The sequence below is a fragment of the Eretmochelys imbricata genome, chromosome 1 (assembly GCF_965152235.1).
Source record: "Eretmochelys imbricata isolate rEreImb1 chromosome 1, rEreImb1.hap1, whole genome shotgun sequence".
NCBI classification, from domain to species: Eukaryota; Metazoa; Chordata; order Testudines; family Cheloniidae; genus Eretmochelys; species Eretmochelys imbricata.
The window spans coordinates 309486446-309508211 of record NC_135572.1 but is presented as its reverse complement, the minus strand read 5'-3'; the positions used below and the strand labels follow the sequence as shown (position 1 = coordinate 309508211).

The window sequence follows — 21766 nt, the reverse complement described above, 5'->3', positions numbered from 1 at the left end:
AATTCTTTGACAAAAATGTGAATTCAGTCAAACATGTTCATAGGTGAGTGTAAGAATATGATATTTATCATTATGGGAATGCCACAGTTTGATAAGATACTATGCTATTTGGTGTTATATATTTTAAAATCAACGTTGACAGAAGTATCCTTGATCATGGATTATATATTTTTTTTAATACTCTCATGTTAATACTGTGAGCCCCTTGAATGTCAAGACCTCTTGGCAAAATTAGCTTTTGTTTAGGCAGCATAAATTAAGCCTGGGGGTTTAAGGGAAAGCTAAATGAAATTCTAGAGAGCTAGCTATCATGAATGCATGGTGAAAATAGTATTGATCAGACGCTTTGACTTTAATGTGCAGACTCAGTGTAGCCTCAGAGCCCAATTAGATAGCTATTGTACCTCTTGCAAATGCACATGACACTTCTTGATGCCAGTGAAAGTCATAATGCTAGAGTGAGATCCCTTATTCTTTCTGATTTTTACACTTTTTTGCATTAAAGTAAGTTCGGAATTAGATTTTGGTGCTGTTGGGTTCTCATTTTTGTATCTTAATCTGGTTTGTAAGACGTTTGCAATTACGCTTGCACCATTTTGGATTTGAGCTACAGCCTAAAGTGAATATTGATTGCATTTGATCATCATGTGCTTACTGTCAGTGTAAGTTTGTACCCTACCAGATGTGTCAAAAAAAGTTATGAATGGGACATCCTAAATACGATTCAAGCTCTGTGAGGAAATGAGCTAGCCATTTGTGCACTGTTGTCACCTTTTGTGGATGAAGGTGATTTTTTGAACTTGACCTTGAAAACTAGTCTTCTTGAAGGCAGCATGGTCTGGTAGCGTTGCTCTGCCAGACTTCTTCGCTAGCTATTCTACAATCTGTCTCATAGCAAAACGGGGCACCATCAACTGTTCTTAAACCACGAAGGATTTATTTTTTTAAATTTTCCATCTGAACATGTTAAAACTAGTAACGTTTTCCTTTTTGGAAAACTCATCATGGCTTTCTCTTGCAGTTGTTTCTTTAGTGTAAACTTGCCTGCTTTTGTTTACTGCCCTGCTTGTAAATCACAATGCTCTGTAAGGAGTGCTTGGTGGTAGTTAATTGCTGCTGCTTTGCTACCAGAGAATATAAAAGAATACTGTATTCTTGAGTAGATCCCAGATAAACCATGGAGTCATTAAAAATGCTGTGTTTTGAAAATCCATTCCAGATGTCAATTTTAAGATGTCATAGATAAATGTTGTCCACAGACTATTTGTCATTGTCCCCTTAAAATAGGACTTAGTAAAAATGTTAACTATCAAAGAGCTATGCTGCAATGTTCTATACATTCTATACACATTTTTAGCTTCGTATTTGAAGTTTCAATCATTTAAATCTATATTATATATACTAAATAGTCACAGTGGGATTTTTTGTCACAAATAGTGTCACTGATAAAAAGAATACTCTATACATTGTGCAAGGTTTTCTCTGAAATGGTTAGCCTAAACCAAGGTTCTCTCCTAACAGTAGGCAGCTTGTTAAAACTTTGTGCATTTATTAAACTATTTTCTCTTTCAGGGTATATTTCCATCCAACTATATTCACTTGAAAAATGCGTGTGTTAAGAACAAAGGGTAGGTTGTGATTTTGTATTCAGCTATTTAAGGAGGCTGAGAAGAAGGATCTGAACTTGTACAGATTGTTGTAACATGGCTTCTTTTCAGGCAGGATAAAGATATAATTTTCACTGGTGTTTAACACTGTAAAACTTCAGCTCACTGCCCCCAAGGATTTAAATGAATGTCCTTAAACAGCCTGGCACTTTCATTCAGGCATAAGATAGAAGTCACTTATTCTAAAAATACATGGAGCAGAAATAGGGAAGTAATTTCTGTGTTGTCTAGTATATGCAGAGAACAATTACTTGTTTTAACTACTGGTGTTACTCAGATTGAGTTTAATAGGCTGGCTCTCTTGTTTAAACACAGTAGTAGCTCCCTACAGGGTTCTGCATAGAATAGTCTATTAGCCATTGCTGAACATTGTTCATTTTATTTAGGGTGTCAGCTGCTTCATGGCAGAACTAGGTTACCATTATTTGAAACAATCTCCTGGCATTCACACACAACGTTGAAAGGGACAGTTTCAAGTCAGTGTATGCGTTATAAAAAGATTTTACAAATCTAAAATTAATAGAATTGTTTTCATGCTTTTTGTTTTTAAATTACAATAAAACATTTTTTGTTTTAGTTTTGGATGTCTGCTAGTCTATTTTCATTATCAAAAGCAGAGTTAGTAAAAACCAAGAGGTTAGAAATTCTTTCAATTAAAAAAATCCTAACATGCTAGTAAAAGGGAGAGTGACATTTTGTTAAGGTGTCACTTTTAACTTGACAACAACCCATTTAAAATATCCTGTTTATCAGTGGTTATCAGGCCAGCACAGTTATTTTCCTTAGGTGTTTGCACAGTTCCTGAACATTTATTTCCTAGAATTGACCTTCTTTTGTTACATGCATGAATAGAGGAATTATTGATTAAAATTAGCAAAAATAATTTGGAATTACTCATCATGGAAGAGTTCTTGTTTTCAGGGTCCTTTTGACCTGAAAGGACCTGGATAGCATGTATACACAAATGCTTGAAGGTTTAAAACTACATCTCCCTTATGGGAGGGGAGAATAAGAAAGTGAGTAGAAGGTCAAAGCTCCATGACTGGCAAATAAAATCTTCCTGTTTGGCATCCTCTAACAACTGGAAACCTGGTCAGGACAAGTGAAATTGAATTTCCTATTGCCTGCTGAATGAGCCACTGTCTGCTACGTTTCTAAATTACTATGCTATGTCTGCCCAGCCAGTTAAGCCATTCAGTAGGGCTGGTTGAAAATTTTCCACTGAAATTGTTTGTGGACAGAAAATTGGGTGCTTGACAAAATAAAACTCTTTGTTGAAAGTGCACAAAAATGGTTCTGTGTGGAAAATTTCACTTGCTTCATGCCCCAATTTTCCTTTATGGGCTTTACTCTGTAGCCAAATTACCTCTCCCATGATGCTGTATGGCCAGGGAATCACACGGTGCTCCTCAAAAACTCAACAAAAGGGGAGACTGTGGTGATTCATGGGAGATGTAGTTCAGCCAAGAAGCCAGGCCATAGTTAACTATTGCAAACAGCCTCTTCCTCCTCCTCCAGATTGGACCTGATCCTCCATGGTGTGTGCTGTTTTTACATCTGTGTAACTTTGAACTAATGGAGTTGCACTAGTGTAAAATCAGTGCAACACAATGGAGGATTTTGCCCACAGGCTTATTTGAGAAACATATTGTTTGTCATTGGACAAGAGCAAGTCAACTTAATACATTTTCCTAGCTAAGGCAAAAACGTCACAACTCCTGTTTCCACACTGAACAACCTTGCTAGCTTTCTTTCCTGAGTCCTTGCTTCCATTCTATCCCCTCTTTTTATAGGAATTGCATTTCTGGAGTAATTTACGTAAACAGAAGTAAAAAAAATAAAAGTGGGGGGAGCATGTTCACTTGTTTAGTCACTAAATTATAATAGCACCAACAAACTTTTCTTTTAGCTGAGGAGATATGTACAAACGTGCTTGAAATAATTGTATTGATATAAAGCTATGCGTGAAATCCTGCCCCCTTTGAAGACAATGGCAAAACTCCTATGACTTCAATGGGACCAGCACTTCACCCTATGTTTTTTTTTTTTCAATTAAAAAGAAAGAAGTCCCAGGGATGTTAATAAATATCAACATTTGTAAGAGAGAGGTTTTATGTTAGCAATAGCAGTGTGGTTTATATTGTTTGTATAATGCCATATATTCTTCTGGATGCCACAGGCAGTTTGAAATGGTTATTCCAACAGAAGACTCCGTTATCACAGAGATGACATCAACTTTAAGAGACTGGGGGACAATGTGGAAACAACTTTATGTGGTAAATACTATATAATATTGCCTCGCTTGAACGCAGTTTAAAATAGATTCTGTCACCTTACAAATAATAAAATAAAGTGGTTTGTATTTAGGAAAAAACAAAAGGAAAAAAGTATTCATCCAAAGATCAAATTGTTTGGCTTTTTTCTCCATGCAGGATTTATTTAAACCTCTTTTTTTCCCCCAGTTTTTTTTTAATCCAATATTATGGTTTTCTGCCAGAGACTAACTAGGACATCTGTTCACCGTGTAAATGATAGTAACACAGAAGAATAAATGGGAATGGCTTGATTTGTTATCAAAGTCTAGATTTAAAAATGGTACGTTTTGGGAGCTGTGACTGCATAAATCTGAATGACAATATTAACATGGCTATTAAAAGACAAAGACCAAAAAAAGAGCAAGAACAAGAAGATCAAATGGTTCTTTTTCAAATATAAACAATCAAAAGCCACAAACAACAGAGTGAAGGAAATAATCTAGAACGTAGTAACAAACAGAAGGTAACATGAAAGAACTGCAGTTTCAGTCCATAATATTAATCAAACAAGAAAGTAAAGTGCCACGGTTAGTTGCAGCTATTGTAGGGAGAAAAGGACTCAGGGGAAAAGAGGGGAAAACATTCTTCCAAAATCTGACCCCTTCCCAGCAGCTGTGGCTTTGATTTGACTTTGATTTTGGAATGGGAGGTTAAATTTTGCACAGATTGTTTTAAAAGAAAAAATTTTTGGAGGACAAAAAGTCAAGAACCCACAAGCCTGACCTTGAACCTCCTTTTGAAGGAAATGATGAACAGCCAGTGGAAGGAAAGCACCTTGATACTTAAGTAAAAAAGCATCAGCCACACTGTCAGAGGCTCATTCACCTGCACATCTACCAATGTGATACGTGCCATCATGTGCCAGCAGTGCCCCTCTGCCATGTACATTGGCCAAATCGGACAGTCTCTATGTAAAAAAATAAATGGACACAAATCAGACGTCAAGAATTATAACGTTCAAAAACCAGTCGGAGAACACTTCAATCTCCCTGGTCACTCGATTACAGACCTAAAAGTTGCAATTTTTCAACAAAAAAAACTTCAAAAACAGACTCCAATGAGAGACTGTTGAATTGGAATTAATTTGCAAACTGGATACAATTAACTTAGGCTTGAATAGAGACTGGGAGTGGATGGGTCATTACACAAAGTAAAACTATTTCCCCAGGTTTATTCCACCCCACCACCCCCCACTGTTCCTCAGATGTTCTTGTCAACTGCTGGAAATGGCCCACCTTGATTATCACTACAAAAGATTGTCCCCCCCGCCCACCCCCCCCTCCTGCTGGTAATAGCTCATCTTAAGTGATCACTCTCGTTACAGTGTGTATGGTAACACCCATTGTTTCATGTTCTCTATGTATTTTCCACTGAATGCATCCGATGAAGTGAGCTGTAGCTCACGAAAGCTTATGCTCAAATAAATTTGATAGTCTCTGAGGTGCCACAAGTCCTCCTTTTCTTTTTAAGATAAAATGTGTTTCACAAAGTAAAAGCGTGATTGCTGAGCTGAAACAATGACATGCTGCCAGACAGAAGAGAGATTTAAAAATACTAGTACTGAAGGTTGTCAGTTACATAATAAGTACGGCGTATAAGTTAGTTTTAAAAATATTGGCAGGATGGGAGAGAACAGCTTTTATTTTGGCTTGCTGTACGTTTTCCTTTTTTCTTTCTTAGCAAGGACAATTTTTTTGTTGCTTGAGTCAATTTGTCTTGTTTATACTTAAAACCCTGCAAATTCAGCATGGGTCAGTCTGTGATCTGAGAGCCCTATTATCCTATTTGCATGGGTTGCAAAGAAACCAACCCCTGTAAATTAATGTGAAGGTCTGATTATAGATTAAGTCCAGCCTCCAAAGAGGGCATCCATTCTCACTTACTTCAGCACCTCCTGAGTAGAGTCCAAACTTAGCAAAGCATTGACTTAAGGCCATCCCTGTTCAGCAGCATTATATGTAAACATGTGGTTAAGTCCCATTAAAGTCAATGGTGCTTAAGTACATTCCTAAAGCTAAGCATGTGCATAAGAGTTTCGCTAAATAGGGATAAATGTGCTTCTGATGTGAGGTCTTATTAAGGAGGATTGTAAAAGGTGAAATCACAGCACTACTTGTGGAAAGGAGGCTGACTAAAAGGATAGTTCCCATGGATTCACAAAAATTTGTAATTGTGAACATCCTCCATCTGTTTCTATAAAATCTATTGAACCTTTACTACTGAAAGTTTGGAGAAAAAAATCTGAAAAGCAGTTTTAAAGTTATCGTGTTTCAAGGATTTGGTTCATACTTCCAAAATGCCTTGTCCTACACACTCCAAATTTGCTTTGTTGAGCAAAAGTACCATTTTAATACTTTGATGGTTGGGTGGCAGGGGAGCTATTCAAAGTTGTATATGATTTAAAGAACTTGTGATAGGATGTACATACATATGGCTAAAGTAGGCCGGGGTTAGCTAGGGGTTTGTTAGGGGCATAAAAAAAAGGCTAAGGGAGAACTCCTAAAGGGAACAGGAAGTGCACTCTGTCCCCAGGTCCAGGGAGGAAACACTATCATGTCCCAGACCAGGAAGCAAGGAGAATTTGGGAAATTGACTGTCATGTTTAAGCAGAAGAAATATATTGCTTGCTGGGGATGATGTAAGATAGGCACTATTTCAGGGTTGGCCAAATTGTGGCTTGTGAGCCACATGTGGCTCTTTTACCGTTGAAGTGTGGCTCACAGAGCCCCCCCCCCCATTCCCCACCTACCAGATGGGGGGGCGGGAAGAGATTTGGGACCATTGCCTTGCAGCAGAGTAGTGGTGTAGGGGCTTCTGCCCAGTGGGGAGGGGGAACTCGGGGCTTCAGCAGGATCGGGGCTGAAGCCCCAACCCCTTTCAGGTGCCTCCCATAGGGCTGAAACAATGAGCTGGGCAGGTGTGCCCCAGCTCTTGAACTTCTGAAAATTACCCTATGTGGCTCGGAAGGTCAGTAAGTTTGGCCATCCCTGGACTATTTGTTTTTTCCCTTATTTGAAGCAAACTATCTTTTGTTGCTATTTTTGGACCCTTAAGAAAATTGACCGATCTGCTGCTGATTCCAGAGTTGGTCAGAGTCCAGTAGCATGTTTTGCGGGTTTGAAACCAGGAAGGGGGCCCATCAAGGAGCCCAGAAAGGGGGACAGGGGCGTGGAAGGGACATGGACCCATTCTTCCCTGACTACAAATGTGGGGCTTCTGGGGAGGTGGGCAGGACTTATGGGGCATGGAGAGGTGGAACTATAGGGCATAGTGGATGGGCATTGAGAGAGGCAGGGAACCGCAGGGCATAGAGACAGAGGACCATAGATAGATTCAGCCTTTTTATCGACATTAAAAGGTTTGTAGATACACAAAACTGCTAGAAGCCCTCCATTTTGCTCATCCCCTCCATTCCCTCCACCATTCTTAACCCTATACCCTACCCAGCTTGAATTTCCTTTTCTTCCCTCCCATCATCTCTTATGAATTCAATAGGTCAGTAGAAGAAGTATGCCACTTTGGGCCTTATAGATCTGTCAGACCAGGGCTCTACACCTGCAGACACTGTACACAAACTCCATTTAAATTTCAGGACCTAATTTTTAAAAAAGGGAAATCTCCCCCAAAGTTTGTTCGATTCAGCAGAAAGTGTTTCACTGGCATTTATCTAGCATGTCCCCAGAATTACATTTTCTTCATGACCGTTCCACAGCTTTATAAAACTCAAATGTTGAATCTGGAAATGACCGATTAATGGCTCCAGCCAGTTCTCCATCATTGACTATTGCCAAGTCTAATTTACATAACCCACCCGACATTAATTATGCCCCCTATAATTAGCTAAAATATAAGCAACGGTTAAAATAACAAACTACTAGTCCATGGTAAAATCCCAATTTCCTGTGTAAAGGATGCACTTCCAACATGCCTTATTAATAATATGTTCATATGTGGTATTCCAGTAAACTACTTCCTAATGTTGACTGCAAAAAAAGAACTATATGGGTTAGTTACTACATAATATAGTTTATAAATATGAACTTGAAGGGTCTTGCATACGCTTAAATGTCATATAATCCACAGACTTTATAGCACTAAACAAATGTAATCATGCTATTTCTGAGAGTAAAAATATTCTTCTACTGTACCCACACATCAGTGAGAGAATTTATACAACTGACCTATCTGAATGTTTCCTGGAACTATGTTCCTTTCACAATCTTTGCATGCTAAAATGATATATAAATTCAATAATGTATGTCTAACAGCATATTTTCAATGCAGAACAAAACAAGGGGCAAAGGTAAGGTACGCTGGGTCATATTGAGTCACAGAATATTAGGGAAATTGACTGGATCCCTAAATTGTTCATTTCTAGACTTAACTTTTACATTTTATTTTTACTAAGGGACCTTATTTCCAAACAGTGCTGAGTAACTGCCCTCTGAAGCCCAGATCCCTTTAAGATATCTCCAGCTGGACACTTAAAAATGGAGATGTCCAAAATCACTAGTGATTTTTAGAAAATTTAGACCAGGAAATTTTGAGAAGACAAAATTGTTTCTCAAAAAGAAAAGGAGTACTTGTGGCACCTTAGAGACTAACCAATTTATTTGAGCAGGAGCTTTCGTGAGCTACAGCTCACTCAAATAAATTGGTTAGTCTCTAAGGTGCCACAAGTACTCCTTTTCTTTTTGCGAATACAGACTAACATGGCTGTTACTCTGAAAATTGTTTCTGTAGACCTCTTCTACACACGTTACATGGTGCTTCAGTTTTTTTAAAGAACCTGTTTTATTGTAGTTAGCACAGACCAGATATGAAGAGAGGGCCTGATATAAAGCCTGTTGAAGTTAATGGAAAGACTGCTCTTGTCTTAAGTGTTTTGAGTCAGATCTGTAGTGTTGTCTTTGGATAGAGTGGTGCTGTCTAGGTAGCTTGTATCTCTCGATATGTGAACCCTCACCACTCGAACACTTTGAGCAGAGTCGTTTTGGAAGTGTATTTCGTTTTCAGTATATTTAAACCCACAGACAGGCCTATACTGTAATATTTTTATAATACAAAGTGCATCCTCCAAAGTGTACATGGACCTCTTGCTTTCAGGAGTAAATTGCAGCAGTGATTGCCACTTGGGGAAAGTTTGTTTAAAAAAATGTGTTTGCATATAAACATAGTACTTCTGCAGTGTGTTAAACTGGCAGAATGAACTGCAGGATTCTGCAGAGTACACTCTGGGGACTTGCAAATTTCCAGCCAAACAAATCCCAGGGGTAGCATTTAAAACTTCCAAAGCTTTATTTCTTCTGCATAGTTCCACTTGTTGGATCAAGGTGCAAGCAGTGAAAGCTTTTGGAACCTTCTGGAAAGCAATGTCCATTGGGGCCACTTGCCCCTCCCTTCCCCTATCATCCTGGTGGGTTCGGTGGGTATAAAAGGGGGAGTGGCACCAACTACCGCTCAGTTCCTTTCTAACTGCTGAAGGTTCAGTGAGCTAAAATTGCACATAGTGTCCTTGATGCTTGCCTCTTGGTTTTTTCTTTGCCCTTTTCTGCCCTTTCGATGCAAATGTTGTTTATAGTTTGTCAGTCAGATTTTTCCTTTAAATGACACAAGGCAATCTCCATCCAGCCTGTGCTTTGTCTGGACCACATCACACACCTTACTGGTATGGTAGCTCACCAGACCTAGTCAACTAAGGTGACGCTGAATAAGTTCAGTATCACCTTCAAAGAATGTCCCTTAGAAGTGGGTTTGGCTGCTTCTTACACCCCTGCACTGGGGAGGCATCTCAGGCTGGTCACTGTCAAGGTCCCTGGGTGACCTAGGAGACTTGGCTATGTGCTTAAAGTGACTCTCTTGATGCTGGATACAATTTCCAAAGGATCTGGATCCACAGCTTTCAGATTGTGTCACCCAGTGTGGATATGGAGCTACAAAACGCACATCTGGATCCAGCAGCCTAGTGTGGATCTGGGGCTGCAAAACATGGATCCACAAGAGAGCAATGATCGAGTGCTACCAATCCCCTCTCCCCCCCAACACCGAACAACGTGTATACAAATCCATGTCCGATAAATATCGCTTTGGATCCATGATAAGAGTCTGAATCCAGATTCTATAGTTACATGTGAAGAACTGCCAAGCACAGTTGCCAAGAAGGAATCCTGTTGCCTGGGATCCGGCCAGCATGAGGATCTGACATCTTTGACTATTGAGTCACTTGTTTACAGGCTCTGTACCACTAAGGCCCAACATCCACCAAGGTCGGTGGAGTCTGGTGCTACATTTCCAACACCATGATCTTTGCAGAACTGCTTGCCTCACTCAGTGGTGCTGGCACTATGGGTGCTGGGGGTGCTGCCACAACCCTGGGCTTGAAATAGTAATAACAAACACCAAATACATGGTTTCCATCATCAGCACCCCCACTATAAAAATTGTTCTAGCACCCTGGCCTCACTGATTCTGTGCCTGACAGAGTGGCGTAAAGAAGCAGATCAGTGTGGAGGTTTCGCAACACTGGAAAAAAGAAATGATAGGAGCTGGAATGGTGGATCCCTCGGTGTACAGGACAGTGTTTACACACTGTGTTTCCTGTCTGCCCATTTTCAGATGCACACACTCAATGCCCTGCTTGTCTTCCAGTGTTCCATCTGTCAGACGCTTGCCTTGTTGTAGGTGAGAAGAGGGACTGTCCATTCTTAGGCTCTCTTACTATCAGAAGCTGAAAAAGCCAGTTTACTTAGTCCTGGGCCTGTCAGTTCCCTGAGTTCTGGGTGTGAACTCAGGTTTTTCTCAGGAAAACATGGAAAGGTCCCTGCAGCAGGAAAAGGCTCTGGCAGGGAGAGACTGCAGGGACAGGCTCCAGCAGCTCCATGCTGCCTCCTCCTCAGTCAGTGCCTCCCCCCAGCCACACATAGCTACATGCCACAGTGTGGATGCAGTCTTCTCACTGCAGCATGTAGCTGCATATACTGCACACACTACCGAGAGTGTAGACAAGGCCTAAGTGTTGAGACATCCATAACCTACACTTAATGGTGCATAAGGTTTGTTTCCTGGCCACAGTGTGAATGAAATATAGTGTGTGCCACTGGGCAAAATTTGTCTGGCTGTACTAACTCCCTGAGGTTCATTGTATTGGTCTCTGGGTCCCAGAGACAGAACTCTCTCATTTCCAGAAGTATTCCAGAGTTGTTACTCCTTCTATGACATATATTTGTCTCTTTACAAATAACTCCGATGGGAGTCAAAGACGACCTCTGTCAATAAAACTGTACCTTACTACTTGGCTTTTCTGTGGCAGCAAGAGTTCTATTAAAGGCTGTCATGACTGTTCTCCACAAATTATTGGGTATCTGTCTTCGCATAGATTTGTCCATTAGTAGAGTGTCCAGAGGGTTCTTTACTAATAGTTTGAACAAACAAGGGTACTTATTTAGGAGATGTATGCTCACTGAAGCCTTGATATATTCCAGACTTAGAAACTTTCTGACAGTGGACAGGTTCAATGTTTTTGCTGTGATGTGATAGCTTGAATACCAGGCTATATTTGAGGCCTTGGTCAGGCTATTTGTGACTCTCCTATCTTTTCTTGAGACTAGGAACACTTGAACCACAATGTCTCAGTACTTTCCAGTTTCCTTATTTCATAAAATGGGGAAGAACGTGCCCTCCAGGGAGTTCCCTTATCACTTTCCTGCCATCTGCAGTAAAAATCCTAGAGGATGTAAGGGATTCTTCACTTTGATATCCATCTACTCCAATGTTTGTGATTTCAGTGGAAGATGCAATCAGAATCTGTCTAAATTCTGATGGGATAGCATTATGGGAGTGCATTACACACATCACCAAAAAGTTTGTGCTAGCCAGTTGTCAGTCAAATTTCCTGTTTGTAAAGGTCAGTATCCTCATTGTATGGGTCCTATATCTCATCTACCAGGGGAAAATGGTGTATTAGTAGATTATTTGAGAAGAGCTTTTCACTGGACAGTACAAGTGCTCTAGCAAGGGCATTTTATATTATCTTGTTCTACAAGTGGGGTAAAATCAGAAAGGGTAAGGCATAAACTGTGTTCTACCTAGCAAGGGACATAAAAAGCAAGAAGAAGAGATTCTATAAGTACTTTAGGAGCAAGAGTATGACAAAAGAAAGTGTAAGTCCTTGTAGTGGGGTGGTCACCCGCTCCTGCCTTAAAAGGCTTAAAACAGCCCAGGGAGAGGGCTGTGGCAGGGAAGGAAAACTGGGGCTGATTGGGAGAAGCAGCCTCAGCTGGGGGTCACGCCCTAATCAGGCTGTGGCTGGCTTAATCGGGGCCCAGCTGGCCCTTATAAGAGGGCAGTGGGCCAGGAGCACACAGAGTCTGTTACCCGGGGTTCTTTCAACCCAAAACTCTTGGTAACTTTTACTCTGTGTGAGGTGGTGTCAGGAAATAAATCAGGGGAGACGCGGCTGTCCGACCGATAGATGGCTGGCACAAACAGGACAACACAAGAGTGCTTTAACTTAAAGCTAAACTTTACTTAGTCTCAAGCACTTATACACACGTCCGCAACGGGTTAGTAAAACACCTCCAACCCTTCATAATTACCAAAGCTGAGTGTGACTCTCGAGTGGCACAGTGGCAGTCCGTCTGGTGGTGGGGAACACAAGATGCATCCAGAGGGAGAGTACAGTCCTGAAGAGTCCCACCACCTCAAACTTTTCCCCCTTATTTATACATTAGTAATAGAATGACATGTCCCTTAAAGAAAACTTGTTAAGCAAGCAGTTCCAATGGGCAAGCAAGAGGCTTCTTCTGATTATCGATTAACCAGGTGTGGGTTTTTCAAGTTTGCAGCCTTGAGGCCCCAATAGACATTCCTGGGGCACATCCTGGTCTTCTAAGACGCATGTATCAGCAACTTCAACACAGTTCTTATCAGGAAGGACACGGGGTCAAGCTGCCCCCTCTGGCACCCAAAAAAACCGCTCCCCTCCTGCCTTGGTTAAACTGAGACTGCTGAATGGCGAGTTTACAGCCTGCTGACTTGTATGCTTTTAGCAATAAGCCATAGTGGTTTCAGGCACTTTACTGGTTTGCCAAAGTCTCCCCGTACAAGTCTCCACTAGCTGTGGAGGGAGACGGGCCTGGCTGCTGGGGAGCATACCAGGGTACCTAAGGTGAAGCAGGGCTGGGGAAGGCCAAAGGAGCTGGGAGGCTCCAGCTGGAAAAGCCCCAGGCTGCAGGCCTGGCAGACAGCCTAAGACAGCGTACTGGGGTTGAAACAGGGCAGCCCAAGGATAGGTGGAGGGAGCAGGTCCAAACCCCCCTTGCCTCTGATGCCTGGCTTATACAGACTGCAGTCGGCCCCAGTGAAAGGGTGTTAGATGGTGACTGGCAGTCGCCCATAGGCTGAGGCAAGGTGGGGATAGAGGGTGGGGGGTTCCCCGGGGAGGGGAGACCCAGATCTGTGGGGTATTGCCTGGAGGGGCAGCACCCCACGTAAAAGGGCACCGGGGTCCGGGAGGGACATGGGGGCCAGTGACGGTAAGACACCGGCAGAGGGCGCTCCGGGGCTGGTAAAAATTCCCAGACAGCCAGCAGGAGGCACCGCTGGGTGAGTCTCCACCCCGTTACAGTCCTCTACATAGCCTACTAGGAGAGGCAATAACAGATGACCTCAAGAAGGCTGAAATATTTATTGCCTGTTTTGCTTCAGTCTTCGCTAGAAAGATAAATTGTGATCAGATACTTAACACAATTAATATTAACATCAATGGGGAAGGAACACAAGCCAAAATAGGAAAAGAACAGGCTAAAGTATCTTTAGATAAGTTAGATATATTCAGTTTGGCAGGCCCTGATGAAATTCTGCCTGCGGTACTTAAGGAAATAGCTGAAGCAATCTTGGACCCATTAGCGATTAGCTCTGAGACCTCATGAGGAACAGATGAAGTCCCAGAGGTCTAGGAAATATAGTATCTCTTTTGAAAAAGGGAAGCAAAGAGGACCTGAGTTACTTCCATACCTGGAAAGATACTGGACCAAATTATTAAACAATCAATTTGTAAGCACCCAGAAGATAATAGGGATAATAAGTCATAGCCAACATGGATTTATGAAGACCAAATCAATGCAAACCAACCTAACTTTCTTGTTTGACAAGGTTACTGTCCTAGTGGTTGTGGGGAAGCTGCTGCAGATGTAATATATCTTGATTTTAGCAAGGCTTTTGATTTGCTTGAGTAAGGCACATTGCACTCGCATAAGCAAACTAGGGCAATGTGGTCTAGATGAAATTACTATAAGATGGGTGAACAACTGTGCTCAGAGTACTGTAGTTATCAATGGTTCTCTGTCAAACTGGGAGGATGTATCTAGTGGAATCCCACAGGGGTCTGTCCTGGTCCAGCACTTTTCAATATTTTCATTAATAATTTGTGTGATGGGATGTACCCCCCCCCCCCGGGGTGAAGCCTCAAAGCCTTGGAACCACTGTGCACCCAAACCATTCAGCTGGCTTGGCCTGAACTGCTCTGCTCATGATACCCAGCCAGCCCCTTCGGGGACTGTTATCTCCCAGCACGACAGCAGGTGGTGCCACACATCCAACTGAGTCACCTGAGTGCTTTACCTAAGCCACTCATGGACTGACAATAGCAATTGAATTTGACAGTGAAGCTGTAATGAAATTGTATGCACTACTTCTTAATTTGAGATAGGCTTCAATGCTTCATTATTTAATGCGAGTCAAGCAAAGAGATCTCCTTAAATAAGGCTCCTGTACATATTTATTATGACAGGGATGTGGAATCGACTCCTTTTTGTAGTAAGATATGTGGGCTCTAATTTCATAACATATATGATTAGTTGAACTAATGTATCACTGAATCATCTGTAAATACAATTATTTTAAATGTATTTGCTTATCAAGGTGTTTAGAACTGTTCTTCATTATTTTAACTCATGAGAATCTTTTTCTCTGCTAATTTTTATTTTTCAATTATGGATTTTTCCACACTATATTTCTAATAAAAGTGAAATTAATACATCTCTAGGGCTTTCTTAATCCTTCTTCGCCTCCTTCCCCAAAACCAAAACAAAAAAATCCCTCCTTAAGTTTATAATTTTGTAGGCAAAAACATTTTAGTTTTTGAACATCAACATATTCAATAATACTAGGATAGCCTTTGTACCAAAATGCAGCTATGAAGCATAGAATTGGTTAATATAATGGTTATTTTAATTTCTCAGCAACAGTGACAATTGGAAAAACAAGAAGTTCTTTGGGTCAGGGACCATATTTTTGTTCTGTCTCTGTACAGCATCTAGCATAATGAGTTCTGATCCATGATCAAGGCTGCTAGACATAACAGCAATATAATTATAAAATATCCAAAATATTTATAGAGCTTGGAAGATATTGAACATCAGACTAAAATAATTGTGAGGAAGGTCACATTTTGTGTCCCATGGTGGTGTCCATTTTCAGTGGCATAGCCTATATTTCATATTGGAGTTCAGCTATTTGAAAAAGGATATATTTCTATAACAAAATTAGGGTCTGCCCTGCTAACACTTACTAAAAGGAATACTGACCAACTGGTGCCTGATAGAATGTTTTTCAGAGTTTTCCATCTGGAAGCAGTTCTGTGTCTTCTAGATATTCTGGTTTGTTTCTATTTCAAGGGACTTGTGCATGAGGATCAAGACCTGTGTTGCTAAGAAGTTCATATGATCCTGTTGCTTAATCTTCTTCATAGCAACTAATTATGATTATTTGGCACCAAAAGTGGGCTAGGTGCCTGCTTTAGGCTGTAAATGAAATAAATAAGGAAGACAAAACAAAGCAGTTGGAAGAGGTTCTCGGGTTCAGAAGTTACAGATACAAGGTAGTGATGTGACAGAGGATTTTGACTTCTCATGGGGATTGTGCAGCAGGGGCAGCTGATGTTCCGGTTTTTATGAAGCTGTTCATAGTAACAAGGAAAAGGGGAAGAGGAGATACCATGCCAGGATAAGAAGAACTAGCTCTGAACACAATGTTTTTCAAAACTCTGTATGTTACATCATCAGATCTTAAAGATTCAAAGCACTTCCTCAAAATAAGGTTCTCCAGACAATATAAAAAAATATGACGACGTTAATTAATGAGAGTTGGAACTGGTGAGGAAAGGGGACTGTTGCTGTCCTTTGGTTTTATGGGAAATGAAATATACTTTGTACTTCTAGAGTGAAGTGTACCCTTATATAAATATACCATTGTGTAACTATGATGGGAAAGTGTGGGGAGAAGAAGTCATAAGGCAATTCAGATAATTCCCCATGTTTGAGAGTCAAGTTAAGCAGAAGGTGCCTGTCAGGAAAGATTTAAAAACATGTACTTATAGCTATTTGCAGTTGACCCAGGATATACACTACCAGTAATCAGGCTTGCCTAAATAAGGACTGAAACGGATTCCTTGCTCCTCAGGCCAGCAAGAAGTAGTGAAGGCTATGGAGGTAGTGGTTCAAGAGTAGCCTTTAGTGAACACAAGTAGCTTGTGCTTGAAGTGATGTTGAGTCTCTGAATAGATTTGTTCCTACTCTCCTCACCTGTTCTTTGAGGGAGAATCACAGTATGATGGGGCAAAGAGGAAATGAAGCACATGAGGGAGAAGTTAGGGAGGGTCCTAGAAGAGCTTTTGTTCCCCCCTCACAGTGTACCTGTTTGCATTGTTGACCTCCTCAGCTGGTGTATACATAACTGTTTGTTTGTGTATCCGACAGAGAAATGAAGGGGATCTTTTTCATCGACTATGGCACATAATGAATGAAATCCTGGACCTGAGAAGGCAGGTGCTTGTTGGCCATCTTACCCATGACCGGATGAAGGATGTAAAACGGCATATCACTGCTCGCCTGGATTGGGGCAATGAGTAAGTAAGCGTTAATAATAGAAGCAGTTATGGTAACACAGTCATGATAAATGAATCACAGCGCCACAATTTTATGCTCATGGTAACGTGTTAAAATAAGGAACTGGTGTGTCGCAGAAATGCTGAGTCTGATGTCAGCATTTTCTGAGGACTCTTTCCCTCCCATCAATTCTTTTCTGTAAGAGGGGTGGATTTGGACCAGCACATTTTATACTTTGAAAAGAAGTGATTTGTAGCTTCACTTTATTTAAAAAATAAAACAACCACAAAACAAAAAATAAAACAAAAAGCCCAACAAATATTTGCTTTGTCTTGGCACTTACCTAGCAATCCTAGAAATGTAGGGCTAGCAGGGATCTTGAGGTGAAAGGTGACTTCCTTTTTAACACCTTATCAATACATGCAAGGCCATATCCTCACATGGTATGCTGATTCATGACAGCTGAGGTTTTGGTCCAAAATTTTTAGTTTGATTCTGTTATGGGTCAGTTTTCACCTGGGCAGCTTCAAGATATATTAAGACACAAATAAAAATTATTAAAGAAAACCAATCAGATTCCTGCATTTTGCTTTTACCTGAATATTATTTAGGAGAGCTAAGTAAATCAGATACGCTGTCACCATTTTGATAGCAAACAAGTATTTTTTTGCCTTTGTATTTAGCTAAACTCATACCATATCAAAGGCTTTCACTTCACTGTTACTAACTGCATAACAACAGCATGAATTCTAGAAATAAAAATATAATAGCTTAAAGTTTTGATGTTGAATGTGGTTTTAACTTTTCCAGATACCGCTCATGCTGATCTTGACACTATCTTGCACAGTTTGAAAGGCCAGCAAGCTCATCTCTATTCCAGACACGCTGCACGTAGGAAAAATAAACACAATAGGCTACTCTCGACTCAATATTACTTTTGAAAACAGCAGCACAGATTAAAAGCACATTAGTGCTTGCATTCAAAATCAAGACTTATTTGATGCCCTGTTCTTATAGCTGGCAATGGGGCAAAAGGCTCTTGTGACTCTTTTCTAGAGAGGTGCCAACCGTTGTTGCCTGGCTTGGGCCATGTTTGGCAGCTGAATAGCACAGATGCCAGGAAATGAAGTGTACTCTTAGAGTGATGACATCTGTATACGTATCTAGCTTTCTGCCTCTAGCTTTGCAGCATGATTTTGAAAAATTGAGATTGTGGAGGGAGAGGACAAACGGCACTGAGATTAACCTTCAGCTGACCTGTCGTACATTACTCTTCTTTTGCTGCTGTCTTAATTACAAGGACTTTCTAGCCTGATTTTTTGGAAGTGCTGAGCCACATGTACTCCTGTTAAAGTCAACAGGAGCTGTGACTGCTCAGCACCTCTGAAAATCAGGCCACTAGTTTCTAAAGCAGTGTGTCAATTTCTGCTATAAACTTAACTGGTCATTGGGCAGCTTTTCTGCCATTATGTTTGTTCTTTTTGTGATCCATGAGGAATAAGTATGGTCTGACTTGAAATTATTATGTGAGAACATAAAGCCTGATCCTAAACTCTTTGAAGTCAATGGGAGTTTTTCCAATGACTACAGTGGATTAAGATCAGATCCACATCTTAGAGAATTTGAAAGAAGATAAAGTAACAGGTGATACTTCTCAGGATAAGGGATGTTGAAAGATTAATTAAAAATACAGTAAAAGGGGGCAAAACAGAGAAAATAATTAACAGAATTGGGGAGAAGGAGTAAGGAAGGAAAAAATGAATCCTGATTTGCAGGTGGAATCTTCTTTTGTAATTTTCTACCGTCCTTTTACACCAGTAAATAATTTGCTCACCCATTGTTTAGAAACCAAGGTGATAGGCATCTTAGAAATACTGAGGAGTGGTATTTAGTTTATTACTAAATCAAAGGAGGATATTGTACACTTTACAGATGTTCATAACTACTTAAGTGTTACTGCTGGCTTTGATAGAGTAAGCAGATGAATTCTAGAAACAGACACTATCTGCAGAGGGAGGAAATCATCAGCAGCTAGTCTTTATGAAGAAAGATTCTTTTTACTTGGGTTGCTAATTTCATTAGTTTTTGGGTGAATTGGAGAGATGGGAGGAAAGAAATAAAAAGGGAAGAGAAGGAGCATCCTTGTTCATAAGATGGTCAGTCCTGCCAGGCACAGAGAAGGGCTGAGTGCCCTCAACAGTCATTGAAGCCAGCTCATATTGAGGGTACTCTGTACCTTGCCAGATCATTTCCAAATAAATTATTGGGTTTTATTACTGGTTTTTTTCCCATTGACATAATTTCCTGTTACTCTTCTTTACCTGTCTATATTCCATCTTATCCACTGCCCCTTCTATTTCTCAAGCTAATGGTGTGTCAGCTTCTTGTCACACCAGTCTCTCTGCATCACCAGCAAACTCCCCAAGACTCTGCCAGTCTTCACCTTGCCTTGCAGATAACACCCCTGAGTTTCCCAGAAACGTGTCCATAACGTCCAGCTCCTATCACTTGTCACTCATAGAAATTACCGAGTTTGCTGCCGCCAAAGAGAGAGTGCACACACCAGCCTGTTAGTCAAAGACCCACACTTGGGGGCATTCTGCGCCAAAAAAATTAAAAACTAAAAACTACACCAAAAAAATAAAAATTCGGCACCTAATATTTTAAATTTCTGCAAATTTTATTTGTGAAAATAACACTACATAATCATACCAGTTTCTATTATTTTGGTAATTTATGTCATAATTCCTGTCAGCAAGTATGTCTGCAGACACACACAAAAATTCCCCCAGGAGTAGAGAGTTAAAGAAATCCCTGTAACAACCCAGTTTCTGTTTCTCTACCCCCTTTCCCCCCAGAGCCCAGCTGGGGGGCCAGACAACCCACAACCCCTTCTCCCCAGAGCCCAACTGTGGGGGGCCCGCCAGCCCAGATACCCCCACCTAAAGCCCAACCCTTCTCCCCATAGCCCAGGGATCCACAGGGAGAAACAGCCTAATGCTCAGTCTAAGGCTTGCACAGAGTTTCCTGCGCACCATTGTCTCCTTCCCTCAGGGCGTGCTGGGAACTGCAGCTGCCAGGAACCTCTGGCTCCCTCTCCCTCCCCCCAGGATGTCTTCTATGTGCAAGCTGGGCTCTGCAGAGTCCAGTGACCCCTAATGGTGGCCAGCAGCACTGCAGCCCATTTCTGTGGGGGAAAGGAAATTCTGCGCGCACAATGTTAATTTCTGCAAAATTCTGCATTGTGCAGTGGCACAGAATTTCCACAGGAGTATCACTTCAAGCTTCTGCCATTTCCAGCCCCACAGGCAGGAAGATCCACCATTGACAGACTCAGAGGGTGCTGATCCCTTTGTCCCCTAAGTGATGGATAAAAAAGGAGTTCCCTTTCTTTGTTTTTATAGTCTGGAAAACCTTTGAAATGTATTCTTTAAAAAGTAAACCCAGACAAAGTTCCTCTCCCCTGCTGCGAATTCTTTGGGGTGCAAGCTCCAACCCCTTTTTTCATCATCTGGTCAGCTTCCTTTCTTGATTGGCTTGATCACTTTGTTTATCTTAGATGCAAATGTACTTTCATTGCCCTTGCTTGTAATCAAGCCATTCTGTTTTCTCATCCGCCTGTTAGCTTGATACATGCAGACAGGTAAATCCACATTCCTTTGTCTAGTGCAGGCTTGTTTTATCAGCTGCCTCCAAAAGATATTTTCAGAACATTTTTCCAGCACACACACAAGTCTTTATACACAGTCCATACATACAATCACACAATGATATTCATGACCATAGAATCATAGAAGATTAGGGTTGGAAGAGACCTCAGGAAGTCACCAGCATGTCACCAGTTTTTGTATGATACCTTACAAAACACTGATTGTCTAGTTATTCTGACAACAATGTGGTTGGGTGTGCCCTTTGCTAATTGGCATAAATGGGCTACTGTGGTCACAGTGTCCTATGTCTGACAGTGGTCTGTACCACATTCTATAGGAAGCCTTCTCGATTTATGTACCTAGATAGTTATACAGTGCTGTACATGTATAGTTGGGAAGTTCTTCTTGACCTTTTCAAGAGATTGGCTTGCACTTTGACGTATGTGATTTGAATAGTTAGGTCACTCTAAATTGCATAGTGCAAATGTTTTTAGTAGGCATAAAAATGATCAAATCCTTTGAAGCTTACAGCTATAATATATAGCTCTATAGCAGTAGATTCCTTTATTTACCAATCTAGCATACCCTAGAGTCATGTTCAGAGTCATGTTCTTTCTCCCACCCATTTTCTGCTCCAACAAAGCACATATGGAGGTAGAAAGGAAAAAAGAGGGCAATGATCAGCCTCCATATCTATGCAGTTCTTGAGGACACTGCTGAGAATGCCAACATGGGTGTCAATTGTGATAATGAGTTTTGTAATAGGAACATCTGTCCACTGAAAACTGGACAAACTACCGAACCTGGACTGAATTTGAACCAATGACTTAAAAGTCTAAAGCTCCATATTCCATTATCAGAACCTAAGCCATCTAGTTACACATACCTTTTTTCTTTTCATATTTAGCCTCCTTAGAACCATTATCTCTATTTGAAAACTAAAAGGTTTGATTTATTAGCTTGCATACTTAGGGAAAATTAAGGCTCGGCCAACGGAGGGTTCCTTGTGAGTGCAAGGACCGAGGACACACATTTCAGAGGCAGATTTATAATTTGGATGCAGGTTTTGGGGAGAACAAATCAGGGACCAGCTATAACAACCATCATCAGCACCAGCCTCAGAGGAGGCAAGATGAGAATAGGGCTGTAGCATCGCTTCACCTCCCCTTCACTTCATATCAGTAGGCCTGCTATACCTGCTGAACAGGTGTTCCAAATCCTGCTGACCAATACACGGGTTACATCTACAC

At 41.0% G+C, this 21766-nt stretch overlaps 1 protein-coding gene across 1 annotated transcript in view; it reads left to right on the top strand.

Annotated features, from left to right (window-relative positions):
• DOCK4 (dedicator of cytokinesis 4) overlaps positions 1-21766 on the top strand; it is a 412253-nt gene that overhangs the window by 151280 nt on the left and 239207 nt on the right. The window contains exons 4-6 of the mRNA XM_077807794.1: positions 1573-1628; positions 3847-3943; positions 16738-16886. Of these exons, the coding sequence (XP_077663920.1) occupies positions 1573-1628; positions 3847-3943; positions 16738-16886 (302 nt within the window). The remainder of the gene's footprint in view (positions 1-1572; positions 1629-3846; positions 3944-16737; positions 16887-21766) is intronic.